Source organism: Rattus norvegicus, chromosome 1 (genome assembly GCF_021556685.1).
Source record: "Rattus norvegicus strain SHRSP/BbbUtx chromosome 1, alternate assembly SHRSP_T2T, whole genome shotgun sequence".
NCBI classification, from domain to species: Eukaryota; Metazoa; Chordata; class Mammalia; order Rodentia; family Muridae; genus Rattus; species Rattus norvegicus.
The window spans coordinates 25,319,081-25,344,148 of NC_141534.1; the positions used below are offsets into that span (position 1 = coordinate 25,319,081).

At 35.9% G+C, this 25,068-nt stretch overlaps 1 protein-coding gene across 25 annotated transcripts in view; it reads right to left on the minus strand.

Moving 5' to 3' along the window:
- Trdn (triadin) overlaps positions 1 to 25,068 on the minus strand; it is a 450,291-nt gene that overhangs the window by 145,502 nt on the left and 279,721 nt on the right. For all 25 annotated transcript variants that reach the window (XM_087585490.1, XM_087585476.1, XM_087585483.1 and 22 more), the window contains 4 exon segments: positions 15,070 to 15,123; positions 12,558 to 12,587; positions 4,163 to 4,192; positions 3,320 to 3,337 (listed from right to left, as the gene is read on the minus strand). In XM_087585490.1, coding sequence (XP_087441616.1) covers positions 3,320 to 3,337; positions 4,163 to 4,192; positions 12,558 to 12,587; positions 15,070 to 15,123 — 132 coding nt within the window.

Consider the following 25,068-nt stretch of genomic DNA (forward strand, 5'->3'; position numbering starts at 1 on the left):
TAAAATAAGTTACGAAAAGTTGAATCTGGTTGCATTTCATATGAAATTCCTCTTCCAATTCTGTTCTTGTAGATTTATTTCATGACAATAAGAACTGTTTTGGGAATATTTAAGCACTAAGATAAAGTAAGGAGGCAGGTGGGAGCAAAGAAAGCAAAGATATTGCAGGATATGTTACACTAGAATTCTCTTTTGATGGTGGTTCCTTCAGAAACTCCCTAATCCACATTGTATGAGAAAAAGGAACAATTCTGTTATCAAAATGATTTGACACATTAATAAGTACTATTTTTATAGGAGGTGCTGGCAATGATTTGAATTTTTTCCCAGAGCTGAGGACCGAACCCAGGGCCTTGCACTTGCTAGGCAAGCGCTCTACCACTGAGATAAATCCCCAACCCTAATTTGATATTTTATGTTACTTTTTATGTTCCAATTATTATTTTTACTTGACAACTTGTCAATCAAGGAAACAAAGGAATATTCTTGAGCAGTAATGTTAAATAGGACCAGTGAATTAAATGCAAGGGAAATATTTTATATTTTATGTAGTGCATGCAATCAGAAGATAGAAAGATGTTTACATTGAAAAAAATTTCATATACCGAATTTTAGGATGAAAGACTGTCACAGAAACTCCTCTGGCCAATGTATCAAACTCTCCTTGAAAAATTTTATCAAGTCTATTCTGACATTTAGGCAATGTATTCTCCTTTGACAGTTGCTAGCATTGAACTAAATAAACAAATAATTTGAACAAATGTTAAAGGACAAAAATAAAAGTGTGTGTGCCTTAGCTAAAATTAAACATACTCAATGCATTTCTAAAACTCCGAGTAGTATGTTTAACAACTGTGAGGCTTATTTTACTTTATTTCATCTTAACAATTTTTCCAATGCATTTGTAATGCTTGTAGGGAGAAGGGATGTGAGCATGTCAAAATATTTGTAGATTACAATAATAATAATATAATGATGATAATGATGATGACATTAATAATAAATAGTCTGGAATACAAGAGCCATTGAGTGTTTTTCTTTTTTCCCTTTCTTTTCTTTCTTCCTTTTTCTTTTTGCTTAAAAATCGCTTTAATTCTGCTATTCCACTTTTCTTTTTTTCTTTCTTTTCTTTTCTTTTTTTTACACTCCGGATTTTATTCCCCTCCCAGTCCATCCTCTGACTGGTCTACATCCTATACCTCCTTTCTGCACCCCTTTCTTCATAAGGATGTCCCCGCCTCACCCATTCCACCAGACCTCTAAGCTCCCTGGGGCCTCCAGTCTCTTAAGGGTTAGGTGCATCTTCTCTCACTGAACCCAGACCAGGCAGTCCTGTGCTGTATATGTCTTGGGGCTCTCGTATCAGCTGGTGTATGCTGACTGGTTGGTGGCTCAGTGTCTGAGAGATCTCAGGGGTCCAGGTTAATTGAGGCTGCTGGTTCTTGATCCCAACACTAAAATATACTAAATTTATATATACAAATAATAACATTTCTCAAACCGCTAGCTGCCTCTATGTTCATGCTAGTGTAATGGTTTATGGTGTTGTTTATATAACCATGTGCCAGATTTCACCCCAGCTGTATGCAGTCATCAATCCAGGCATGAAGGAATGTATACTGCTTTATAGTTAAATTGCTCCATATTTCTGGTTTGTAGCATAATTACACATTTCTTTCCACAGGATATTTTAGAACATTTTTATGATAGGCTATTTCAATGTCCCAAACAACCAAAATATGCACATTTTAAGCTGACATACTTTTTAAAGCAGCATTTTTGAATGCCAATGGAATCATATGTTTATCTTCCTAGAAGTGTGCTAATTTCAGTGACTGTTAAATTGTCCCTTAAGTGTGCTATCTATAGTTTTACAAAAACACAGACCTAGAGTCACAGAGCTTTACTCAACTGTTTGGTAAGTAATTTCAATAGTGCACTGTGTAGTTGTAGATGATCCTTAAGAAATGGATTCTGGGGTTGGGGACTTAGCTCAGTGGTAGAGCACTTGCCTAGCAAGCGCAAGGCCCTGGGTTCGGTCCCCAGCTCCGAAAAAAAAAAAAAGAAAAAAAAAGAAATGGGATTTCCTAGCAATTTTATTGCAATGAGCTTATAATACTTTCATGGAAATTAATTATGAATCTGTCAAAATATTTGTAGGTAAATCCTAGGTAAATTTTAAAGTCTAGAGGGAATGTTAAGTCCTAGGTAACTGTTACCTGGCTAGCCTGCCATTATAAGAAAACTTTCTCATATGTTATATTTCCTGTTACTAAAAAGCTTTCTCATGGCCAAGTTGATTACATATTCTGTTATGTACCCTTGCAGTAATAAGCTTGGACCCAAACCAACCACCCAGCAGCACTTCCTGCACTTGTGTATAAGCTCTTGATGGTATTTGCTTTCACAAGGTTCCCCCGGGATGGACCCCAACATAAAATAGACACCTGCATCAATATAAGAAATATTTTGTAAAAGACTTCTATTTTGAATTATGGTCAAGTAAAGTTTAAGCTCCCAAGACCTCTCTGGGAACTGACATCCTCCTTGGCAGAAAGGAACTTGTATGTAGGTAACTTACATCTTGGTTTGCAAGTTACTACATGAATACTAGGCAAGACAAGTCCACATCCTGGTAGACAAGTTAAGACAATATTAGACAAGGCAAGTCCCCTGCCACAATTGAACATCCCAATCAGTGGGAACAGAATAAATGTACAACAAAGACATGTTATTAAATCTTGATTTGTGAAATAACTTGACAAAGATATCTGTGAATTTTACAGTTAAAAACCTTGTAGGATTTTATCTTAATGTCATAGTTCAGTTCTCAAATCTGGACTGTGGCCCTGATCATCCAATCCTGGGGCATATGCTCAATAAACTACCCCTGATCATGTGGTCTGTGAGGGATTCCTGGACCTCAGCAATTAGATAACAGGAAAGAGTCTGGGAAACAACACTAAGAGTTTTCTAAGAATGGAGAAGTAAGTAGATGCCAACACTAAACTTACACAAACATGGGCATCAACAGAATGCAGGTATGGTAAAAAATTCAAGGTTTTATTAGCTACTTCTATGAGTCGGATGGGGTATGAGAATGCTTGCTGTGGTTTCTGTGCTACTCTGATCTCCAGTTTACACATTCTCGAGTATGTGGAAAAATCAATAAACAAAATAAAACCCCTAAAATATTCAAAGCAAAGCATAGAGTCCACATGTATTAAACACTGAAATTTGAAATATAATTACACTAGCATGCCAATCCTATATAGCGAAGGAAAGTTTGCACAAACAGACTTTGCATGCATTTCCTTACTTTTTCCCTTGGGTTTCTCTGTTGACAGAAAAAAAAGCATGGAACCATTACTCTTAAAAGATTTTGAGGTTCATTTGCTACACAAACAATGGATAGAGTGGAGTATGCCCCAATCAACCTCCCCATTAGTTCTCCTTCTTGAATATCACAGTGATTCCTGCTTTGAGGTGTCACTAGTTATCCCAGGGAGATGTATAACTTTACTAAAAGAAACATCATTAAACAATAAAAAGGTATATTATGCTCCGTAATAACCTGAGCTATTTATATCTGGTAATCTTAGTGCACATGAATAAATACCTTGTACATATAGAAATTCAGAAGTCAGAGGGTAACTTGCCAAATAGGTCATGATCGAAGTGAAGAAAGAGAAGGTATACTTGAACTTCTAATTGAAGTTACAATGTTGAAAAGAAATTGAAGTAACTAAATCTATGTATTTGATATGTAACATTCTTCAGTGTCTCATAAAATAATCATATTTTAAAAGATCGAAAAAGTTCACAACAGGGAAATATAGCAATATATCATAACTTGATGATATCATTATTATTGGTGGTGTTGTTTTGTGTTTGCTAGAATTTGAGCATGGAGTCTTACACATGATAGACAAAAGTGCTGTCCCTGAACTAAAGCACTCCTCCACCACCTCTCTCTCTTCCTGTCCTCTCTCTAGCACTCCCTTGTTCTTATTCTCTTTCTTCTCCTCTTTTCAATTCCATATACAGATTTTTTTCTAGGTGAATCATTAAGGGGTTAAAATGCTACTTTACGGCTCATTAAGTACCAAGTACTAGACACCCCCTACCCCACAAAAGAAAGTATTTCAAATATTTCTTTTACCTTCTGGAGGTTTTTTCATTTTCTTGGAATCTGAAAATGCAATGATAAAGTATTGACAGTGTAAATGTAATTAAATTAACAACTGAATAATTAACAATAATATTTTATAATTTTATTTTATAACAAAATTTTTAAAAATATATTTTAAATAAAGAATTTTAATTTAAACTAAATATACGAGTTATATATAGATATATGTACTATATATTATAAATATGTGAATTTTTTAACATAATAATTTAACATTATGGTTTAAAGTATCTTATTTTTAATTTTCTTTGTTATAAGTATAGTTTTAAAATATGTTCTTGCTAAAATTAGAAACATAATAATAAAGCAAAAATATATAAAAAGGGTGGCTACATTGCTTTCAGTCTGATACTTATATACAACTGAAACTAGAGAAACTAGGACAGTAGACTGCCACAACCTTAGGGGTTTGTGTGGTGTATGACGGCATCATAACTGTGTTCCAATGGCAAAGCAAGGGACTAGATAAAGAATGACAATATATTTTTATCTTTTTTTATGAAAGACGCTTAGATGGTCCTTTCCATCTAAGGGACAGTCAATGCAGTTAACAATTTAGTATATTTTATAGGACTGTAAGCAAGAAACACATTTAAAAAGGAAATATGAGAAAAAGTCCAGCATCATAAAAATGTTTCTTTTTAATACATACATTTCTAGCAATCCAAAGAGAAAAATAGTGTAAATTCAGAAATGACTATGTGAGAAGATGCCTCTGGGATGACAGTGGGATTAAACTTAAAGTTGTGGAGCTATTAAAACCATAAGAGGAGGTGGTTGAAGATGTTGTGCTAAATTTGTATGACAGAAAATGTGCAGCTTGACTAGATAACTCGATGCTGTTCTGAGGCAGGTGAAATCATACAGTATGGAATTATTGTTATTTTTTTATCTATCTTCCGTTTCAGCTCTGTGTATCAATGATGTGTTATATTAAATATAAATGTTATTAAGGTGTTAATGTGAATATAAAATAGAAATCTGTTCAAAGAAATAAAGTATTTCATGAATATATTGTAGAAAATAACGTGATTTAATTAACATGATTTAAGATTGCCAAGTATATTTGCTTTATGAAAAGAATTGGTTTGGTAAACTATACTTAAACTATTATTTGTTTAAATGCAACAGATGAATATACCTATACATGATAAATATCTATGAAGCTAAAAGGTATTTTTTAATTGAAAGAACACATACTGAACCCAAAGATTGACGGTCACTGCTAGCTATTAATGATAATACTTATTAAACCTCCTTACAGCATTCTGAGACAGGATCCTTCTAGTCTCTGCCTGCAACCAGAGATGAAAGCCATCTCCAGGTGCTCTGACACGAGAACAGAGGTAAGACCAAGACTTCTGCTAGTAGGGACCAGGCTGGAGCCCTCAGGAAAAAGGAACCCGGGGGCAGAGTAGGCCAGGATCATTCTGGTTATAGCCAGTACATGGATCTGACCCAGTGATACAGCTCTCTATACCCAGATACCACTGCTAGAAACCTGGTCTCCAGGAGTGCTGACAAATGGCTGTCAGGAGGGTTAAGCCACTCTCAGAGACAGCAAGACTGCCTACCACCAGAGACAACCAGATGGCAAGAGGCAAGCACAGGAACATAAGCAACAGAAACCAAGACTGCTCATCAGAGCCCATTCTCCCACCAAAGCAAATAATTGATATCCTAACAAACCAGAAAAGCAAAATTTGGATTTGAAATCACATCTCATGATGATGATAGAGGACTTTAAGAAGGATAGAAATAACTCCCTTAAAGAAATACAGGACAACACTGATAAAGTAGAAGCCCTTAAAGAGGAAACACAAAAAAAAATTACTTAAAGAATTACAGGAAACACAACCAAATAGGTGAAAAAATTGAACAAAACCACCAAGGATCTAAAAATGGTAATAGAAATAATAAAGGAATTACAAAGGGAGACAACCCTAGGAAAACCTAGGAAAGAGATCAGGAGTCACAGACACAACCATCACCAACAGAATATAAGATATAGGAGAGAGATTCTCAGGGGCACAAGATACCATAGAAAATATTGAAACAACAATCAAAAAATGTAAAATGCAAAAAGCTCCTAACCCAAAATATCCAGGAATTCCAGGACACAATGAGAAGGTAAAACCTAAGGATATAAGATATAGAAAAAAGTAAAGATTCCCAAGTTAAAGGGTCAGTAAATATCTTCCACAAAATTATAGAAGAAAACTTCCCTAACCTAAAGAAGGAGACGTCCATAACATACAAGAAGTCTACAGCACTCCAAATAGATTGGAACAGAATAGACATTCCTCCTGTCATATAATAGTCAAAACACAAAATGAACAAAACAAAACAAAGAATATTAAAAGCAGTAAGGGGAAACATATAAAGGCAGACCTATCAGCATTACACCAGAGTTCTCATTTGAGACTATGAAAGCCAGAAGATTCTGGGCAGATGTCATACAGATCCTAAGAGAACACAAATGCCAGACCAGGCTACTATATCCATCAAAACTCTCGATTAACATAGATGGAGAAACCAAAATATTTCATGACAAATCCAAATTTACACAACATCTTTCCACAAATCCAGCCGTACAAGGGATAATAGATGCTCCACTATATTCATAGCAGCCTTATTTATAATAGCCAGAAGCTGTAAAGAACCCAGATGCCCTCCAACAAAGGAATGGATACAGAAAATGTGGTACACCTACACAATGGAGTACTCAGTTATCAAAATCAATGACTTCATGAAATTCATAGGCAAATGGATGGAACTAGAAAATATCATCCTGAGTGAGGTAAGCCAAAACCCCCCCCAAAATCACACATGCTATGCACTCACTGATAAGTAGAAATTAGTTCAAAAGCTTGGATTTCTCAAGATACACTCCATAGACCACATGAAGCTCAAGAAGAAGAATGGGATGACCAAAGTGTGGATGCTTCAGTCAGTCTTAAAAGGTGGAACAAAAATATTCATAGGAGGAGATATGGATACAAAGTTTAGAGCAAAGACTGAAGAAATGACTGTTCAGAGCCTGCCCCACCTGGGGATCCTGCACACACACACACACACACACACACACACACACACACACAGAGCCACCAAAACTAAAAAAATATTGATGAAGCCAAGAAGTGCACGCTGAGAGGAGCCTGATATAGCTGTCTCCTGAGAGGCTCAGCCAGAGCATGACAAATACAGAAGTGAATGCTAGCAGCAAACCATTGAAGTGAGAATAGAAGTCTGGTTGGAAGAGTTAAAGAAAGGGTTGAAGGAGCTGAAGGGGCTTACAACCCCATAAGAACAAGTATACTAAAGAACCAGATCTCCCAGGGACTAAACCACTACCCAAAGTGTACACATGGACAGACCCATGGTGTCAGCATATATAGCAGAGAATGACATTGTTGGGCACCAATGGGAGAAGAAGCCCTTGGTCCTGCCACGTTTGGACCCCCCACCCCAGTGTAGAGGAATTTCAGAATGGTGTGGTGGGAAGGGGGTGGTTGGGGAAGGAGAACACCCATATAGAAGAAGGGGGGAAGAGATAGGGGGCTTATGAATGGGAAATTGGAAATGGAATAACATTTGAAATGTAAATAAAATGTTTCAACTTAAAAAAATGGAAAAATGCTCATGTTGAACTATCACCTCACTAAAGCAAAGAGAAAGGCAAATGTAAGCAGCAAGAGAGAAAGGAGCTCCACATATTTTTAATAGTGTGTATTAGTACAGTCACCACTGAAAAAAAGACCACTTGTTCTGATTGTGTGGTTGACCATGAAGAACACTGAGGCTCTACTTCCTGTGGTTTACAGTGACGTTTTTTACTGTTTGCTCCATTGATCATCATCCTTACAAATGTATCTGGTATACTGTATTACATTTGAACTTAGGCCAGAAGTACAAGGAAAATTAACTGTGGTATTATATTAACGTTTGTCATGAAGTATTCTTCTTCTTGTCTAATTTACATATTCCTTCGCTTATAGCACCAGACACTTCATCTGTGTTCAGAAAGATTCTTCTTGAAATATCAATTTTTAAGTCGCAGAAATGGAGGAGATTCTCATATGCATTCAAGCCCACTTGAAATAGTTTTGGTAAGCATTGTATCTCATCTGGCTAGTGCTTCGTGGAGTTCTGTACTTCAGAAGATAAAATGAATGATTAAAATTCCAGTCTCAAGAATTTTATGAATTTAAGCCAAGTTTAAATGGAGGATATTGGTCCTGATCTTCTCTTGCAGCACAAGGTGCAGCTAGTGGTTACACATATGTTTCAGCAGACATAGTAGTTGATAATGACTTCTCACATGCAAAAAACCTCATAGATATATTATTCCCAATGATAATCATTCTTCCAATTGCTTGACTAGGATAGGAGAAAAATGGGTACTCATCCACTGTTCTGGTGGTTATTATAATTAAGAGTACAGACATGACTTATTTATTCACAGACTATTTGTTTGCTGAGCATTGGGTCAACCACATGACATCACTAACTGGTTTGGGAATTAAGCTCAATAGTAGAGTCTTTACCTAGTAAGAATAAGGCCCTGGGTTTAGTCCTAAAGTCTGAGAAACAAACAAACAAAAAACATGTTAATCTTTACAACCATTGAAGTATATTGGATATGGTTCTTTTAGTCAAAAGACTCAATCAGTTAAAGCAAAGGAAACATGAATATAATTACATTTAGGACAAGATAGTAAGAAATACATAATAGTAGAAGAATGTCAATAGACTCCAGTGGTGGGTTATAGTTCAATATACCTGAGTGAGAGGATTAAACTTCTTACAGAATGCAGAAATCATCTGGAACCTTAGAACAATTGTTTGTATATTCACAGGAGGAAGAAGAAATGAGGAGGTGTGTCCAAATAACAATACCATACTCATGACAGTATTTTATACATAATAGTGAGAGCAATTTTGAGTAAGTACATAAATGAGGAGCAGGCGTGAGAATAGAGGGCAATGCCCTTGCCATGGTCCCCAAGTAACCTTGTACATAGACACTAATTATGAAAGTTGATTTGAACCTTAGCAGGATGCCTAGTAGGACCCCGAAAACACAGCATCATGGAAGAATTGTTAGGAGCTGGTGTGATACCATTGCCCCAAACTATACTTCATCTCTCTTATTTGACTGTAAAAAAAGTTTTTCACCTCCACCAGAGTCACCTAGCCATGGACTCTAGGAAAACAGCCTTAACCCACAGAATCATATGGCTTTAGTGTAGAACTGGTTCTCTGGAAGTGATTCTAACTTGTTTTCTGAAATTAATGTTTCATCTTTTTTGTTTTGGGTAGGAGAAGAACAGAAGCAGGCACCCTTGGTTAGTTTCATTTTTTTTCTTTGTGTCTGTAAAGGTAATATATTGTTACATTCTAGATGGATCTCCCATGCCTGACTCCTGGAATTTTTCAGTCTTGGGCTTACCATGATTACCTGTATGCCTGACAGCAATTATGGAAAGCAAGTGTGATGGTGAATTTGCAAACTTTATTTTCAGGCTAAGATTGGTAGAATATATTCTGAAGTAATGCTATAGTCATTCAGTATTTTATACAATAAATGATTTAAACTTTTTAATTAACATGGTTTAATACTTTATAATGAATAAGAATTATAGGCAGAATATATATTTCTGTTCAAACATTTTCATTTTGGGATTCTTTTCAATTCTTTAACAACCATTAAGGACAACAAACTGCTTTAATTTATGTTTTAATTGATGTTTGTAACCTTAAAAAATAAAGCCGAGAAAATATCAAAAATGCTTATGACAGATTATAAGTAACAAATAGCTTACAATGAACATTAACATAATACTTTATAACATATTTAATTCTTTTAACAAAAATAGTGAGATGAAAGATTTTGTGTTTCTGGAAGTCTTATTACTGTTTACCCTAATTAGAAGACAGTTGGATTTTTATTTTGGCATAGTCGTTTAGTTTGTTACAAAGTCAGGCATCCTTTAGCTACTGGAAAATTCCAGTTAACATTCACATAAGAAGGCAAAAGAAGCACACAAAAAATGCATAATAGAATGTGTATGTTTATATGTGCATATATGTATACATTTATGTATATACATAAATACACACTTATTAACACACATACACACATTTTCGTCAAGGGGTACTATGGAAAAAGTCTCAGGAATTCTCTGAAGTCACTGTACTGCAGTCTCCAAAGAAATGTCTGAGCTTTAGAAGTCATCATGCTAGTTGATCTGAGAAGTTAGAAATGCATGAGATCACAGTAGCCGTGTAAGCAGCAACTGCATCTCTAGAGAGTGTACTAACAACTATAGCTTTAACGTTTTAGGAGGAAGGAAATCAAGAAAGGCTCACTGAGACTGAGATGTATGAAAGACTGAATGTCAGGGTCCAATGGAAAATTGGAACATAGGTTAGCAGAGTCTCGGAGTCTATAAGGAGAGTTTTCTATTTCTATGAGATATTTTCAAGGTATTCTAAATATCATATACTTCATTTAGAGAAATTCTCAAGAATAGTAGTTTGAGGTATGTTAGCAAGGCAAATTCAAAACTAAAAAATAGTCCTGGAGGCATAACAATTGATGAGGTGTAGTTACTTGGCTTAAATATATGAAATTATAATGTGACTATTGCTTCGTATACCAAATTTTCTTATTATTTTTGTTTGTGTTAATGAATTAAATAATTTTTAAAAGTAAAAATTACTTCATCATAATGAACTCACAGAAATACCACACAGCTAAATTTGTATGACTACCTCAAAAAGCAGTTATTAATATTACTTCTTTACCCAAATCAAATAATAAATTGTATTTATTCTTGAGATCCTATAGAAGAAGCACACAAACATTTCTGAGTCTAAAACTCTGCTGGCAACTTATTACTCTTTGTTATCATGACATTTCTGACTACAAAGTGTTTACAACATTAATGAGCATGATGGTATCATTTCCAAGAATAGTGTGAGAAGATTTACTACATGTATATGGAGAATTAATACTGATTGAAATGTCATCAAAAGCATAGTGTGTCCTAACGGTCTTTATCATGATATTGTGGCTCTGTTCTTTCTAAAATAGTAAACAAGATTTTGTTTGATATTTGTTTGTTTGTTTGTTTTCCTTTTTATTATATAATAATTCTTAGTTTTTGTTTAAAGGAAGCAAAATGCAGACTTCAATATATGGTGATCAGGTGCTAAGGAAATTAATCATAAAGCATAATCCTTGCTTTCTTTTATCATTCACTGATCAGATGAACACTAATTATATTAGAGGTGTCATTCCTGCATACAGAGTGTTTTCTTGTATCTACTGTCATGAAAGAAGCTTAGATTAATTATCAGCAGTGCAACCTTTTGCAAACGTGTGAGAGTAAATTAGAATCATTTCTCAGAAGAGGATGATAGGAGCTAAAGCAATCTTCTCAAATCCTACACTTCTCAAAAACATAACCAGATTTCATCATGGCCGGAACTTGTGTTCTCATTTTTTTAGATATTTGACTTTAGATTTCTTGCCACTGGAAATATCTTGTCAACCTTTGTGACATATGAACTCCCTAAAACTTTTTGTATTATAGTAGTTTATACTATTATTAATGATGATGATTAGATAACAAAAAGATATCACCATTATGAGAAGAGCCTGAGTCCGATAATTGCCAATTATGAAATGAAAATAGCCTAATCCTACTGATCAGTGATGAGTACCTTCCAGTAATTTTGGCTGATTCACCACAATACACAGAATATTCCGGTCCTGTAATGTCTCTAGGGTTGTATTTTCTATCATTCTATTACTGTTACAAATATACTTTACCAGGATTGCAATATTTTTGAATGAAATTTTGGTTTTAATAGTCCATTCAGTGTAATTTTTTAAAGAAAAAATATTTTTCTCTTTTTTTGTGGCAATGTAAAACAGGAAAGGACATGATAGTCAAGGGATCGATTATTACTTATTTGTAGTTTAGTAGAAGAAAATAAAATCAGGGTATTTTTAAGTACAATATGAAAGGACTTAATTTAGGAGAATGAGTTTTGCATTTTATAATTATATAAAACTTTACCAATTTCTAACTCAGTAGGAGGACTAAGATGTAAACAGACTATATTTTATTCTTTGTCTTGAGAACAACTATACTAAAGTAATTTTAGACAACTCATCCCTTTTGGTGAGATGAAAAAGAAAAGGCGCATTGGTTCAAAATGTCTGCACATAATAGACCCAGTAATCTCAAGGAGTTGAATGTGGGTAGGAAAGCAGTCAAATCCAGTTCTGCGTATTGATAAATTGTTCTAGCAAAATGCACAGTAATATTTTGCATAAAACATTAAAACATACCTTCTTTCTTCTCATCTTTGGTAGCTGCAGCTGAAATAAGGGAGAGCAAACAGTGTTAAAAACATAAAGAACATTCTTTAGGATATATCACATAATATGAAAATTCTTAAGTTCTGTGACCACCTAGGAAATATTTAACCCATAAAAACTATAAGGTTACAATTATATATTGTACTGTGCATGAAGACTTCTTAAAACTTGGATATGGAAAGAGAGCAAAAACAATACATATATTGAGTCACACAGACATGAACACACTTATGTTTAGTGTAATTCATTTTTCATGCAGCTTTATACATTGTTATATCTGAGGAACGATAAATACTCTTAGAAGGTCATTAAACATAATCCATGTCTGTATCCATCAAAAATGAAGTGATTCTCTACAAAATATCTACACTGATGATTTGTATTTTGCTGTTATTTTTCATTTGCAGTACAATATCTTAAATATACCATTTAGGAATTCTACAGAGAACATCCCTGAAATACATGCTTCTTTAAGAATTTGCATAATCTATAGTTAGATAAAATCAATGCTTTCTAAAATAATATAGAAATGAATACTATACTTTTAATAATAAAGGAAAGAATCATATAAGTAGAGAATCACAAATAATTTAGTTTTGTATCACTTTCATTTTGTTTACTCCAAAATTGTCTACAATGAACTTATTGGCACTTGCACATAAACTTTGTTTCTTCATGTAATTCTTGAAAACATCAATCACTTCTTTATCTCAATAGATACTTTAATTACTTATCGGTTAAATGAAAGATCTATGGAAATTCTGCACTGCTTATTGTTATCATTATGCTGCTTTTTATATTTGTGCATCCCTGCCATTTCTCTGAATATACTCAACACTATCCAACACTGCATTGTGCCCTGTGCTAAATCAACATGGGCAACCACTTTTCTAATGAGTAGGGCTCTAAATCAAAGTTGAGAGTCTAGGTTACTGGTCGATTAGCTGTTAATATTTTATTTGAAAACAAAAATTTTGGATGTCACCTTGTGTATTGGCTGGTTTTGTGTGTCACCTTTATACAACCAGGAGTTATGACAGAGGAAAGAGCCTCCCTTGAGAAAATAATCTATTGTAGAAAAGAAAATGGAAGATCTGTTCAATGAATATATTCCCCATTGTTTTCTAAAAGTGTTCTCTAAACATTTCATAGGTAACAATGGTAGAATACTTGTAATCTTGATTTCTTTTATCAAATTACTTCTCCTGTTTTGAGAATATACTACTTCTACTTCGTAAGCCTTAAGGATGTCATTGAGTGATGGAACTGATTTTCTTGCATGGGTCATAAAGATAATGTAATTATTTTTGTAATATATCTAGAAGTCAGCTTTTGGAATGTGAGCGTTTAGAAAGCAATACTGATTTTATAACATTAGTCTCTTCTAATATGAAACAAATCATAAGATATAATCAATTTAGACAAACCATTAGAAATATTTGTGGTAATAGTGAATTTGTGTATTTTTTTATACTTATCTAAGGTTTACTTTAAAATATGTATTAAAGTGTCATGAATAAAACTTGGAGGCAATGTATTGAATTTTTTAATTTTTCTTATATGCAAATTTAGCATTATTATCAATAAAACTTTTTCAAATAGATAAAGAGATCCTCGCTCTTAAGGTTTGTGTTTGTGGTAGTGGAAGTTAATCTTCAAGGTAACAGAGTAGAAAATAAACACGAACTCAGTCACTAATCCTTCGGTCTAAAATTGTGACCTTCCTACAAGATACTGTGGTGTGATGGTGGCACAGAGCTTGCTTAAGGAACCAACCAATATTGGACAGGATTTAAGGCCAATCCATGAGATGAAATCTGCTTGGGTAGCCAAGAACCTGAGACCAGATAAGCCAAATATTATTGTTTTCCTAAAAGAACATGCCAACAGAGCAAACTTCTGCTATACTAATAAGTCTGCAACTTGTTCAGCCATCATCAGAGAACTTTCCTCCTACAGTAGATGGGAGTAAATGTAGAGACACACATCTGGACTTTGAATGTGAGGAACTTTGAAGCACCACCCTAAATGTCATGTTTCCCATAACCCCTCCCCCTAACAGCTTAGGAAAGCCTGCAGGGGAGGAGGGAGAAAGTGTGTGAGAGCCAGAGGAGGACACCAGTAAGACTGAAGCCAACAGTGAGAAAACACAGGAAAGCTATGAACTGATGCAGTGACAGAGACTGTGACAGTGTGCACAGAGTCTACCCAGGCCTGTAGCTTATGGAGTCCCAGTGCCAAGAGTGGAACTGAACACAAGCTCACATCCTTAGCCTAGAAGCTTTCTCCAATTGGTTATTACATGCAAATAAAAAGAACAGTTCTATTTTCAATAAAAATGAATACTTGCAAGTTTATTTATTGAAAAAGAGCAGCCAGCAGATGGTGCCCTTGTGCAATAAACAGCTTTTGCTATTTCAATAAAATGCTATAAAGTTATGAAAGGAAAGGCAGTAGTACATTTAAAGAGTTGATTGTTTACCTTGTGTTGTGAGTTTGGTGGTTGTTTGTTTTGTTTCAGGAGGTTTTCCTGGCTCTTGGAGAAAAAAAATACGAACAGATTACCATTCACAAGTGGTACAGAACAATGTATAAAAAGAAAAGACAAAACATTACACAACAATGATTATTAACTTTGATTTTTGGGTTTCTTTTTTAATAATTTCATACATGAATATTGTATTTACATCCTTCTTACTCTTCCCTCTCCCCTCAATGACTCTTCCTGCACCAATAGCCTCTAAAATTCATGGAATCTTCAGATTTAATTACTATTGTCTCTCTCTCTCTCTCTCTCTCTCTCACACACACACACACACACACACACACACACACACACACACACACACACAGCTACTGACTATATTTAGTACTGTTATTATGTTCACGGAATGACAGATGACCCCTGGATTTGAAGAACCTTATTATATTGTCATGCCCACTGGTTTCTTTGTTCAGGTGTTTTTAGGCAACGACATTGTTGAGATTTTATGGGGCAGCTTTCTTGTCCTCTCTACATGATACTAACTCTCAGTTGGCATTTTTTCCTCTGGTTCTTACATTCTTTCCTTTCCCCTCTTCTGTGATGATTCTCAAGTATAGGGCTGCACTATTGACATATCAAATGGGGCCAGGTATCCAATCTTGAATAATTCAATGAGTTTTTGACCTATTGTGTGTTAATGAAATATTTTCTATCTGCTTCACAATGAAGCTTGATGAGGCAAGAAAAATATTCTTATCTGTGGATATAAGGGTAACCATTAAGAATACATGTGAAAATGATTTTGCTTTAGGAAAATGATACTAGTAGGTTCTCCTCTAGTGTCTATGACCACTGTAGCCATACATAGAAGCTTTGATTTTGATACTCAGATTTTTTTCTTAATAAGTTTAGTCATTAATGGAATTCCAAAGAATGAATCATATAAAAACAAAAATTCATGAAATATATTAGAGCACAAAAGATTCTAAACACTGTTCATTGTTCTCTACTTAGCACCTAGAGTCAAAGACTCTCAAATTCTTTATGAATTATTTCTGTATGGCAAGACCTTTATATTTAGATAAAAATATAGTCCAATGAAAGTCACTGAAGATAATATGAGAAAAATTCCCAGGGAAAGAATTTTGAAGCTGGAGCTTGCCTGTATCACTAAGACGCCAATACCCACAATGCTGTCCTGCCCATCATATTTAGACTGGCCTTGGGAAAAAATATGTTTGAATGAGAATAGTCATATGAGTCTTTTTTCCTGTTATATTAGAGATTTTTGTTGTTATTGGTTTTTCTTCATTCCTTATTCAGAATTTTTATAAACAGACATCATACAAAACTTATATGACAGTCATGTAAATATAGATTTTAGAATAAATAATAAGATTGAATAATAATAAGATTGAAATTTCAGAAAGTTCACTTACCATGTTAGATGATTGCCTTTATTAACACTTTTCAGAAAAACATTCAACAGTATGGGGAGAAGCATTTGTCCCTACTACTCATCTATCTTCATTCATCATTCAAGACTTAGTGTTCATACTTTAGGCTATATGTAAATATCATGTAGATGACACATACATTTTCAGCCTTTCATTTTATATCAATGTATTTTAAATTATACTGGTTAGAAGTATAAGAAGATATGCCTGACTGGTCAGAGCACTGACAGTAAGTGAATCTGACTGCTCAGCCTTTCATGGACGTCTGTATTAACCTTTTCCTCACCCATGGATCAGAGAACAGTATGAAAGAGGGAGCAAAAGATTATGAGAACCTGTAGATAGAGAGGAGATTTGGAAATGTTGACTTCTCTACATGTTAGTCCATGTTAGATTCATAAACAGATGTAGTTGCCTGAACATAATCTGCACATGATCAAGTCAGTTCAAGCATGAGTGGGTTGGGACCTTGAAGCTCACCAGGGTTGAGAAGCTATTAGCAGTTTATAGCTTCTGGCAGAGGAAGAATAATTTTTCTCTGGTGATGTGGCTTCTGGCAAGCTACCCAATGCACGACCCTGCTCACATACACAAATGGGCATCCCTAATTGGATACAATACATTACTAATTTAAAACTAAACAAATAAGTGCCAAAAAAGATTGTTTTGATTTTGAGACCATGTACTGCTGCTGCTTTTCCAGGGAACTTGAGTTTTGTCCCTAGCAAGAGCTTCCTGTAGTTCCCAGTGATCGATTGACTCTGGCTCTGAGGGTAATTGCACACACACACACACACACACACACACACACACACACACACACACACTCTTAAAATAATAAAAACAAATCTTCAAAAATAAACAATTGGAACATAAAATTGGGAGAAAGATATGCTGCCTTGGAGGACCCTAGTGGAACTGGAGTTAAGTTGAAGGGACAAATATAAGCAAAATAGTGTACAGAATGAGAAGCTAGACTCACAGGCAATAGCTGGACATAGTAGCAATCACTTGTAACTGTATCCCTGAGGGGACACATTCAGATCCCTAGGCTTCCTATCCAGTCCATTTGGCCTACTTGGCAAGTTCAAAGACAATGAGAGAACTTGTCTCTTTTTTTTTCTTTTATTGGTTTTTTTTTTTAAATTTACATTTCAAATGTTATTCCTTTTCCTGGTTTCCCAGACATAAGCCCCCTATTCCATCCCCCTCCTCTTCTTCTATAAGGGTGTTCCTCTCCCCATCCAACCCCACTTCCAGGACCCCCCAAAATTCCCCTACATTGGGGATCCAACCTTGGCAGAACCAAGGGTTTTCCCTTCCATTGGTGCCCAACAAGGCCATCCTCCATTACACATGTAGCTGGAGCCATGGGTTAATCCATGAGTAGTCTTTGGGTAGTGGTTTAGTCCCTGGGAGCTCTGGTTGATTGGCAGTTTTGTTCTTATGGGGGTGCAAGCCCCTTCAGATCTTTCAATCCTTTCTCTAATTCCTCCAACAGGAGTCCCGTTCTCAGTTCAATGGTTTGCTGCTAGCATAAACCTCTGTATTTTTCATGCTCTGGCTGTGAGTCTCCAGAGACATCTATATCCTGCTCCTGTCAACGTGCACTTCTTAGCATCAGCAATCTTATGTAGTTGGGGTGTCACATGTGGGGCAGGCTCTGAATGGCTGTTCCTTCAGTTGCTCTTCCGAACTGTGTGTCCATATTTACTCATATGATTATTTTTGTTTCCTCTTTTTTTTTTCCCCAGAGCTGAGGACTAAACCCAGGGCCTTGCACTTGATAGGAAAGTGCTCTACCACTGAGCTAAATCCCCAACCCTTGCTCCCTCTTTTAAAAAGGACTGAAACATCTGCATTTTGGTCGTCCTTCTTGAGCTTCATGTGGTCTGTGCATTGTATCTTGGGTACTTTGAACTTTTCACCTAATATCCACTTAACAGTGAGTGCATGCCATGTGTGTTTTTCTATGGTTGGGTTACCTCACTCAGGATATTTTCTCATTCAATCCATTTGCCTATGAATTTCATGAAGTCATTGTTTTGATAGCTGAGCAGTACTCCATTGTACAGATGTACCATATTTTCTGTATCCATTCCTCTGTTGAAGGAAATCCGATTTCTTTCCAGCTTCTGGTTGTTATAAATAGGGCTGCTATTAACATAGTGGAACATGTGTCTTTCTTGTATGTTGGAGCATCTTTCTGGTATATGTACAGGAGAGGTATAGCTGGGTCACCAGGTAGTGGAAGGTCCAATGTTCTGAAGAACCTCCAGATTGATTTCCAGAATGGTTGTACCAGTCTGCAATCCCACCAACAATGGAGGAGTGTTCCTCTTTCACCACATCCTCACCAGCATCTGTTGTCAACTGAGTTTTAGATATTACTAATTCTGACTGGTGTGAGGTGGAATCTCAGGGTTGGTTTGATTTGCGTTTACCTGATGAATAAGGATATTCAGCATTTCCTAGGGTACTTCTCAGCCATTCGGTATTCCTCAGCAGAGAATTCTTTGTTTAGAGCTGTACCCCATTTTTAATAGAGTTATTTGGCTCTCTGGAGTCTAACTTCTTGAGTTCTTTGTATACTTTGAACATTACCCTCTGTCAGATGTAGGATTGGTAAAGAACTTTTCCCAATCTGTTGGTTGACATTTTGTCCTAATGACAGTATCCTTTGCCTTAAAGAAGTTTTGCAATTTTATGAGGTCTCATTTGGCTATTCTTGATCTTAGATCATAGGCTATTGGTGTTTTGTTCAGAAAAATTTCCAGAGGTACCCTCGTGATCGAAATTGTTCCCCAATTTTTCTTCTATTAGTTTGAGTCATCTGGTTTGATGTGGAGGTCCTTGATCCACTTGGACTTAAGCTTTGTACAGGGCTGTAAGAATGGATTGATTTGTATTCTTCTGCATGCGGACCTTCCGTTTAACCAGCACCATTTGCTGAAAATGCTGTCTTTTCCCCGTGGTTGGTTTTAATCTTTGTCAAAGATTAAATGACCACAGGTCTGAGGGTTTATTTCTGGGTCTTCAGTTCTGTTCCAATGATCTATCTGCCTGTCTCTGTACCGATACCGTACATTTTTTATGACTATTGCTCTGTAATTCTGCTTGAGGTCAGGGATGGTGTTTCCCCCAGAAGTTCTTATATTGCTGAGGATCATTTTCAGTTCCTGTGTTTTTTGTTATTCCAAATGAATTTGCAAATTGCTCTTTCTAACTATAAGAAGAATTGAGTTGGAATTAAGGTTTAGATTGCATTGAATCTGTAGAGTGCTTTTGGCAAAATGGCCATTTTTACTATATTAATCCTGCCAATTCAGAAGCATGGGAGGTCTTTCCATCTTCTGAGATATCCTTCAATTTTTTTCTTCAGAGACTTGAAGTTCTTTTCATATAGATCATTCACATGCTTGGTTAGGCTCACACTGAGGTATTTTATGTGATTTGGGACTATTATAAAGAGTATCATTTCTCTAATTTCTTTCTCACCCTGTGGATCCTTTGAGTAGAGGAAGGCTACTGATTTGCTTGAGTTAATTTTATACCCAGCCAATTTGCAGAAGTTGTTTATCAGGTTTAGTAGTTCTCTGGTGGAACTTTTGGGGTCACTTAATTATATTATCACATCATCTGCAAATAATGATATTTTGACTTCATCCTTTCCAATTTGTATCCTTTGACTTCCTTTTGTAGAGTGATTGCTCTGGCTAAGACTGAATACTATATTTAAAAAAGCAGAGAGTGGGCAGACTTGTCTACTCCCTGATTTTAATATGATTGTTTCCAGTTTCTCTCCATTTAGTTTAATGTTAGCTACTGATTTGCTGTTTATTGCTTTTATTGTGTTTAGGCATGGGCCTTGAATTCCTGATCTTTCCAAGACTTTATTGTGAAGGGCTGTTGAATTTTGTCAAATGCTTACTAAGCATCTAATGAAATGATCATGTGGGGTTTTTTTCTTCGAGTTTGTTTATATACTAGATTACATTGATGGATTTCCATGTATTGAACCATCCCTGAATCACTGGGATGGAGCCTACTTGATCACGATAGATGATTGTTTTGATGTGTTCTTGGATTCGGTTTGTGAATATTTTATTGAGTATTTTTGCATCAATAGTCTTAAGGGAAATTGGTCTGAAGTTTGCTTTCTTTGTGGGGTCTTTGTGTAGTCTAGGTACAAACATAATTGTGGCTTCATAGAAGGAAATGGGTAGTGTTCCCTCTGCTTCTACTTTGTGGAATAGTTTGGACAATATTGGTGTAAGGTCGTTTATGAAGGTCTGATAGAATTCTGCATGAAACACATCAGGTCCTGGGCTCTTTTGGTTGGGAGACTTTTAGTAACTGATTCTATTTCTTTAGGAGTAATGGGGTTCTTTAGATGATTTATCTGATCCTGATTTAACTTTGGTACCTCATATTTGTCTAGAAAATTGTCCATTTCCTCCACATTTTCCAGTTTTGCTGAATATAGTATTTTGTAGTAGGATCTGATGACTTTTGAAATTTTCTCAGATTCCGTTGTTACATCTCCCTTTTCATTTCTGATTCTTTTAATTTGGATATGCTCTCTGTGTTCTATGGTTAGTCTGGCTAAGGGTTTATCGATTTTGTGAATTTTCTCAAAGATCCAGTTCCTGGTTTTGTTGATTGTTTGTATAGTCCTTTTGCTTCTACTTGGTTGATTTTGGCCCTGAGTTTGATTATTTCCTGCTGTCCACTTCTCTTGTGTGTATTTGCTTCTTTTTGTTCTGGAGATTTTAGGTGTGCTGTCAAGCTGCTAATGCATGCTTTCTCCTATTTCTTTTTGGAGGAACTCTGAGCTATGAGTTTTCCTCTTAGTACTGCTTTCATTCTGTCCCATAAGTTTGGGTACATTATATTTTCATTTTCATTAAATTCTAAAAAGTCTTTAATTACTTTCTTTATTTTTTCTTGACTAAGTTATCATTGAGTAGAGCATATTTCAACTTCTATGTATATGTAGGATTTCTGTCGTTTTTGTTATTGAAGACGCACCTTAATCCATGGTGATCTGATAAGATGCATGGGTTTTTTTCTATCTTCCTGTATCTCTTGAGACCTGTTTTGTGACTGATTATATTGTCAGTTTTGGAGAAGGTTCCATGAGGTGCTCAGAAGAAGGTATATCCTTCTGTTTTAGGATGCAATGTTCTATCTATATCTGTTAAGTCCATTTTGTTCATTGTTCTGTTAGTTGTTTTGTCTCCGTTTAATTTCTGATTCCATGTTCTGTCCATTGATGAGAGTGGGGTGTTAAAATCTGCTACTATTACTGTGTGTGGTACAATGTGTGATTTGAGCTTTAGTAAGGATTCTTTATTAATGTAGGTGCCCTTGCATTTGGAGCATAGATGCTTAGGATTGAGAGTTCATTTTGGTAGCTTATTCCTTTGACGAATGTGAAGTATCCTTCCTTATCCTTTTTGATAACTTTTGGCTGAAAGTCAATTTTATTCGATATTTGAATGGCTACTCCAGCTTGTTTCTTCAGATCATGTGCTTGGAAATCTGTTTTCCAAACTTTTACTCTGAGGTAGTATGTGTCTTTCTCTCTGAGGTGTGTTTCCTGTAGGCAACAAAATTCTGGGTCCTCTTTATGTATCCAGTTTCTTCATCTATGTCTTTTTATTAGGGGAATTGAGTCCATTGATGTTAGGAGATATTAAGGAATAGTGATTGTTGCTTCCTGTTATGTTTGTTGTTAGAGGTGGAATTGTGTTTGTGTGTCTTCTTTCGGTTTCGTTGCAAGGAGATTAGTTTCTTGATTTTTCTAGGGTGTAGTTTCCCTCCTTGTGTTGGAGTTTTCCATCTATTATCCTTTGTAAGACTGGATTTGTGGGAAGATATTGTGTAAATTTGGTTTTGTCATGAAATATCTTGGTTTCTCCATCTATGTTAATTGAGAGTTTTGATGGATATAGTAGCCTGGGCTGGCATTGTGTTCTAGTAGGGTCTGTATAACATCTGCCCAGGATCTTCTGGCTTTCATAGTCTCTGGTGAGAATTCTGGTGTAATTCTGATAGGTCTGCCTTTATGAGTTACTTGTCTTTTTACCCTTTGTGCTTTTAATATTCTTTCTTTGTTTTGTGCATTTGGTGTTTTGATTATTATGTGATGTGAGGAATTTCTTTTCTGTTCCAATCTATTTGGAGTTCCATAGGCTTCACATATGTTTATGGGGATCTTTTTTCTTTAGGGTAGGGATGTATTCTTCTATAATTTTGTTGAAGACATTTAGTGGCCCTTTACACTGGGAGTCTTTATTCTCTTCTATACCTATTATCTTTAGGTTTGATCTCCTTATATCCTGGACTTCCTGGATGTTTTGGGCTAGGAGCTTTTTGTGTTTTACATTATCTTTGATGGTTGAGTTGATGTTTTCTATGGTATCTTCTGCCCCTGAGATTCTCTGTTCTCTCTCTTTTATTCTATTGGTGATTCCTGCATCTATGACTCTTGATCTCTTCCCTAGATTTTCTATCTTCAAGCTTGTCTCTCTTTGTGATTTCTTTATTGTTTCTATTTCCATTTTTAACACCTGGATGATATTGTTGAATTCCTTCACCTGTTTGGTTGTGTTTTCCTGGAATTCTTTATTTTTGTGTTTCTGCTTTAAGTGCTTCTACTTGTTTATGCATGTTATCCTGTATTTCTTTAAGGGTGCGATTTATGTCCTTTTTAAAGTCCTCCATCGTCATCATAAAATGAATTTTTAAATCCAAATGTTGCTTTTCTGGTGTGTTTGTGTATCCAGTATTTGCTTTGGTGGGAGAACTGGGCTCTGATGATGTCAGCTATTCTTGGTTTCTGTTGTGGTTCCTGTGCTTGCTTCTCGCCATCAACCTGTCTCCAGTGTTAGCTTGTCTTGTTTTCTCTGACAGTGGCTTGATCTCCCTGTAGGCCTGTATGTCAGCACTCGTGTAGACCTGTTTTCTTTCAGTTGGATCTGGGAACATATAACTGCTACTGGGTTTGTTTGACCTGAATCCTCCAGGCAGTTTGTTTTGTACAGAAGAGATGGTCTTACCTCTGCTCTCAGGTTTGTAGGTCCTCCTATAGACTGCCTTTCAGCTCTTGGTACAAGCAGAAACCTGATGTTTCCTGTCCCCGACTGCTCCTGGGTCTCTGTGTCCAGAGGGCACAGATGGCACTAGGCAGTTTCCTCTTGGGTCAGGAATATAGGTAGAAAGTAATTGTGTCCTCTGAGTTCTCAGGATTGTTCGCATTTCTGAAGGTCTAGCTTTTTCCCCATGGGTTTTGGGTGCAGGGAGCTGTGGGACTGGTTCAGTTCAGTTCCAGGCTCATGCAGAAACCAGCAGGTTCCTACTGCTGTCTGTTCCTATATTCCTGTATCTAGAGGCACAATGCAGTTTCCTCTTGGGCCAAGAATGTGAGCAGAAGTGGGCAGAAGTGGTGGTCTCTCCCGAGGTCTCAGGATTGTCCACACTTCTGAGAGTTCAGCTCTCTCCCCAGTGGGATTTGGGTGCAGGGACCTGTAGGATCTGTTCAGTTCCGATAGAACTTGCTTTAAAGGTAGGTGAACTGTGTTGCTAAGAAAGGACACTTGAAATTGTCCTCTAGCCTCCAAACACACATGTACACCCAAATACATATTTATATAGTAATACCCATGTACGTACCTACATATGCTAATTCTTTCCTTTTTTCCTTCCTTCCTTCCTTCCTTCCTTCCTTCCTTCCTTCCATCCATCCTTTCTCTCTCTCTCTCTCTCTCTCTCTCTCTCTCTCTCTCTCTCTCAAGATATACCCCCCAGCATCAAAATGTTGCAAGGCCCTGGGTTCGGTCCTCAGCTCCGAAAAAAAAAAAGATTTCATATTCTGGGATAAATGAAATTGTTTTGTCTTTTGCTTCATAGATAAATTTTCTTTTATATCAGAGTCATCACTACACACATGCTAATTCTTCAATTTTTATATGAAGAGTATTAACTATCATTATCACCATTTATTATTATCATCATTATTATCATTATCATTATTATTATCATCATTATCATCATTATAGTTATTTATTCAAGGTCTGGCTTCTGACTGATCAGGACTCATTTGAACGACACATGTAAGTTCAATGACACATAAATGGGAAAATTTAATACTCATTGTCAATAGGCTCTTACTTCTGCTCTGTCCCAGATCCCTCTCTGAGACTTGCCTGCATCCATTCCTTCACCAGAAGAGCACATTACCTTATTGATGCACACTGGTTTATTGTCAATGCCTTTATTGGATTAAAGTTCAATTCTTTTAACTATTTTATGTGTATGAGTGTTCTGCTTGTATGTATGTACGTGTGCTACATCCTTGCCTGAAGGTCTTTGAGACCAGAAGAAGGTGATCAGTTCCCTGGAACTGGATACATACAAGTATAGGTTGTCATGTGGATGTTTGGAACTGACAGGGACCCTCTGCATAAACATCAAGTGCTTTTTCCAGCTGGCTGAAGCATTTTTATCCATCCCCAGATTCATTTTGGAGAAAGCA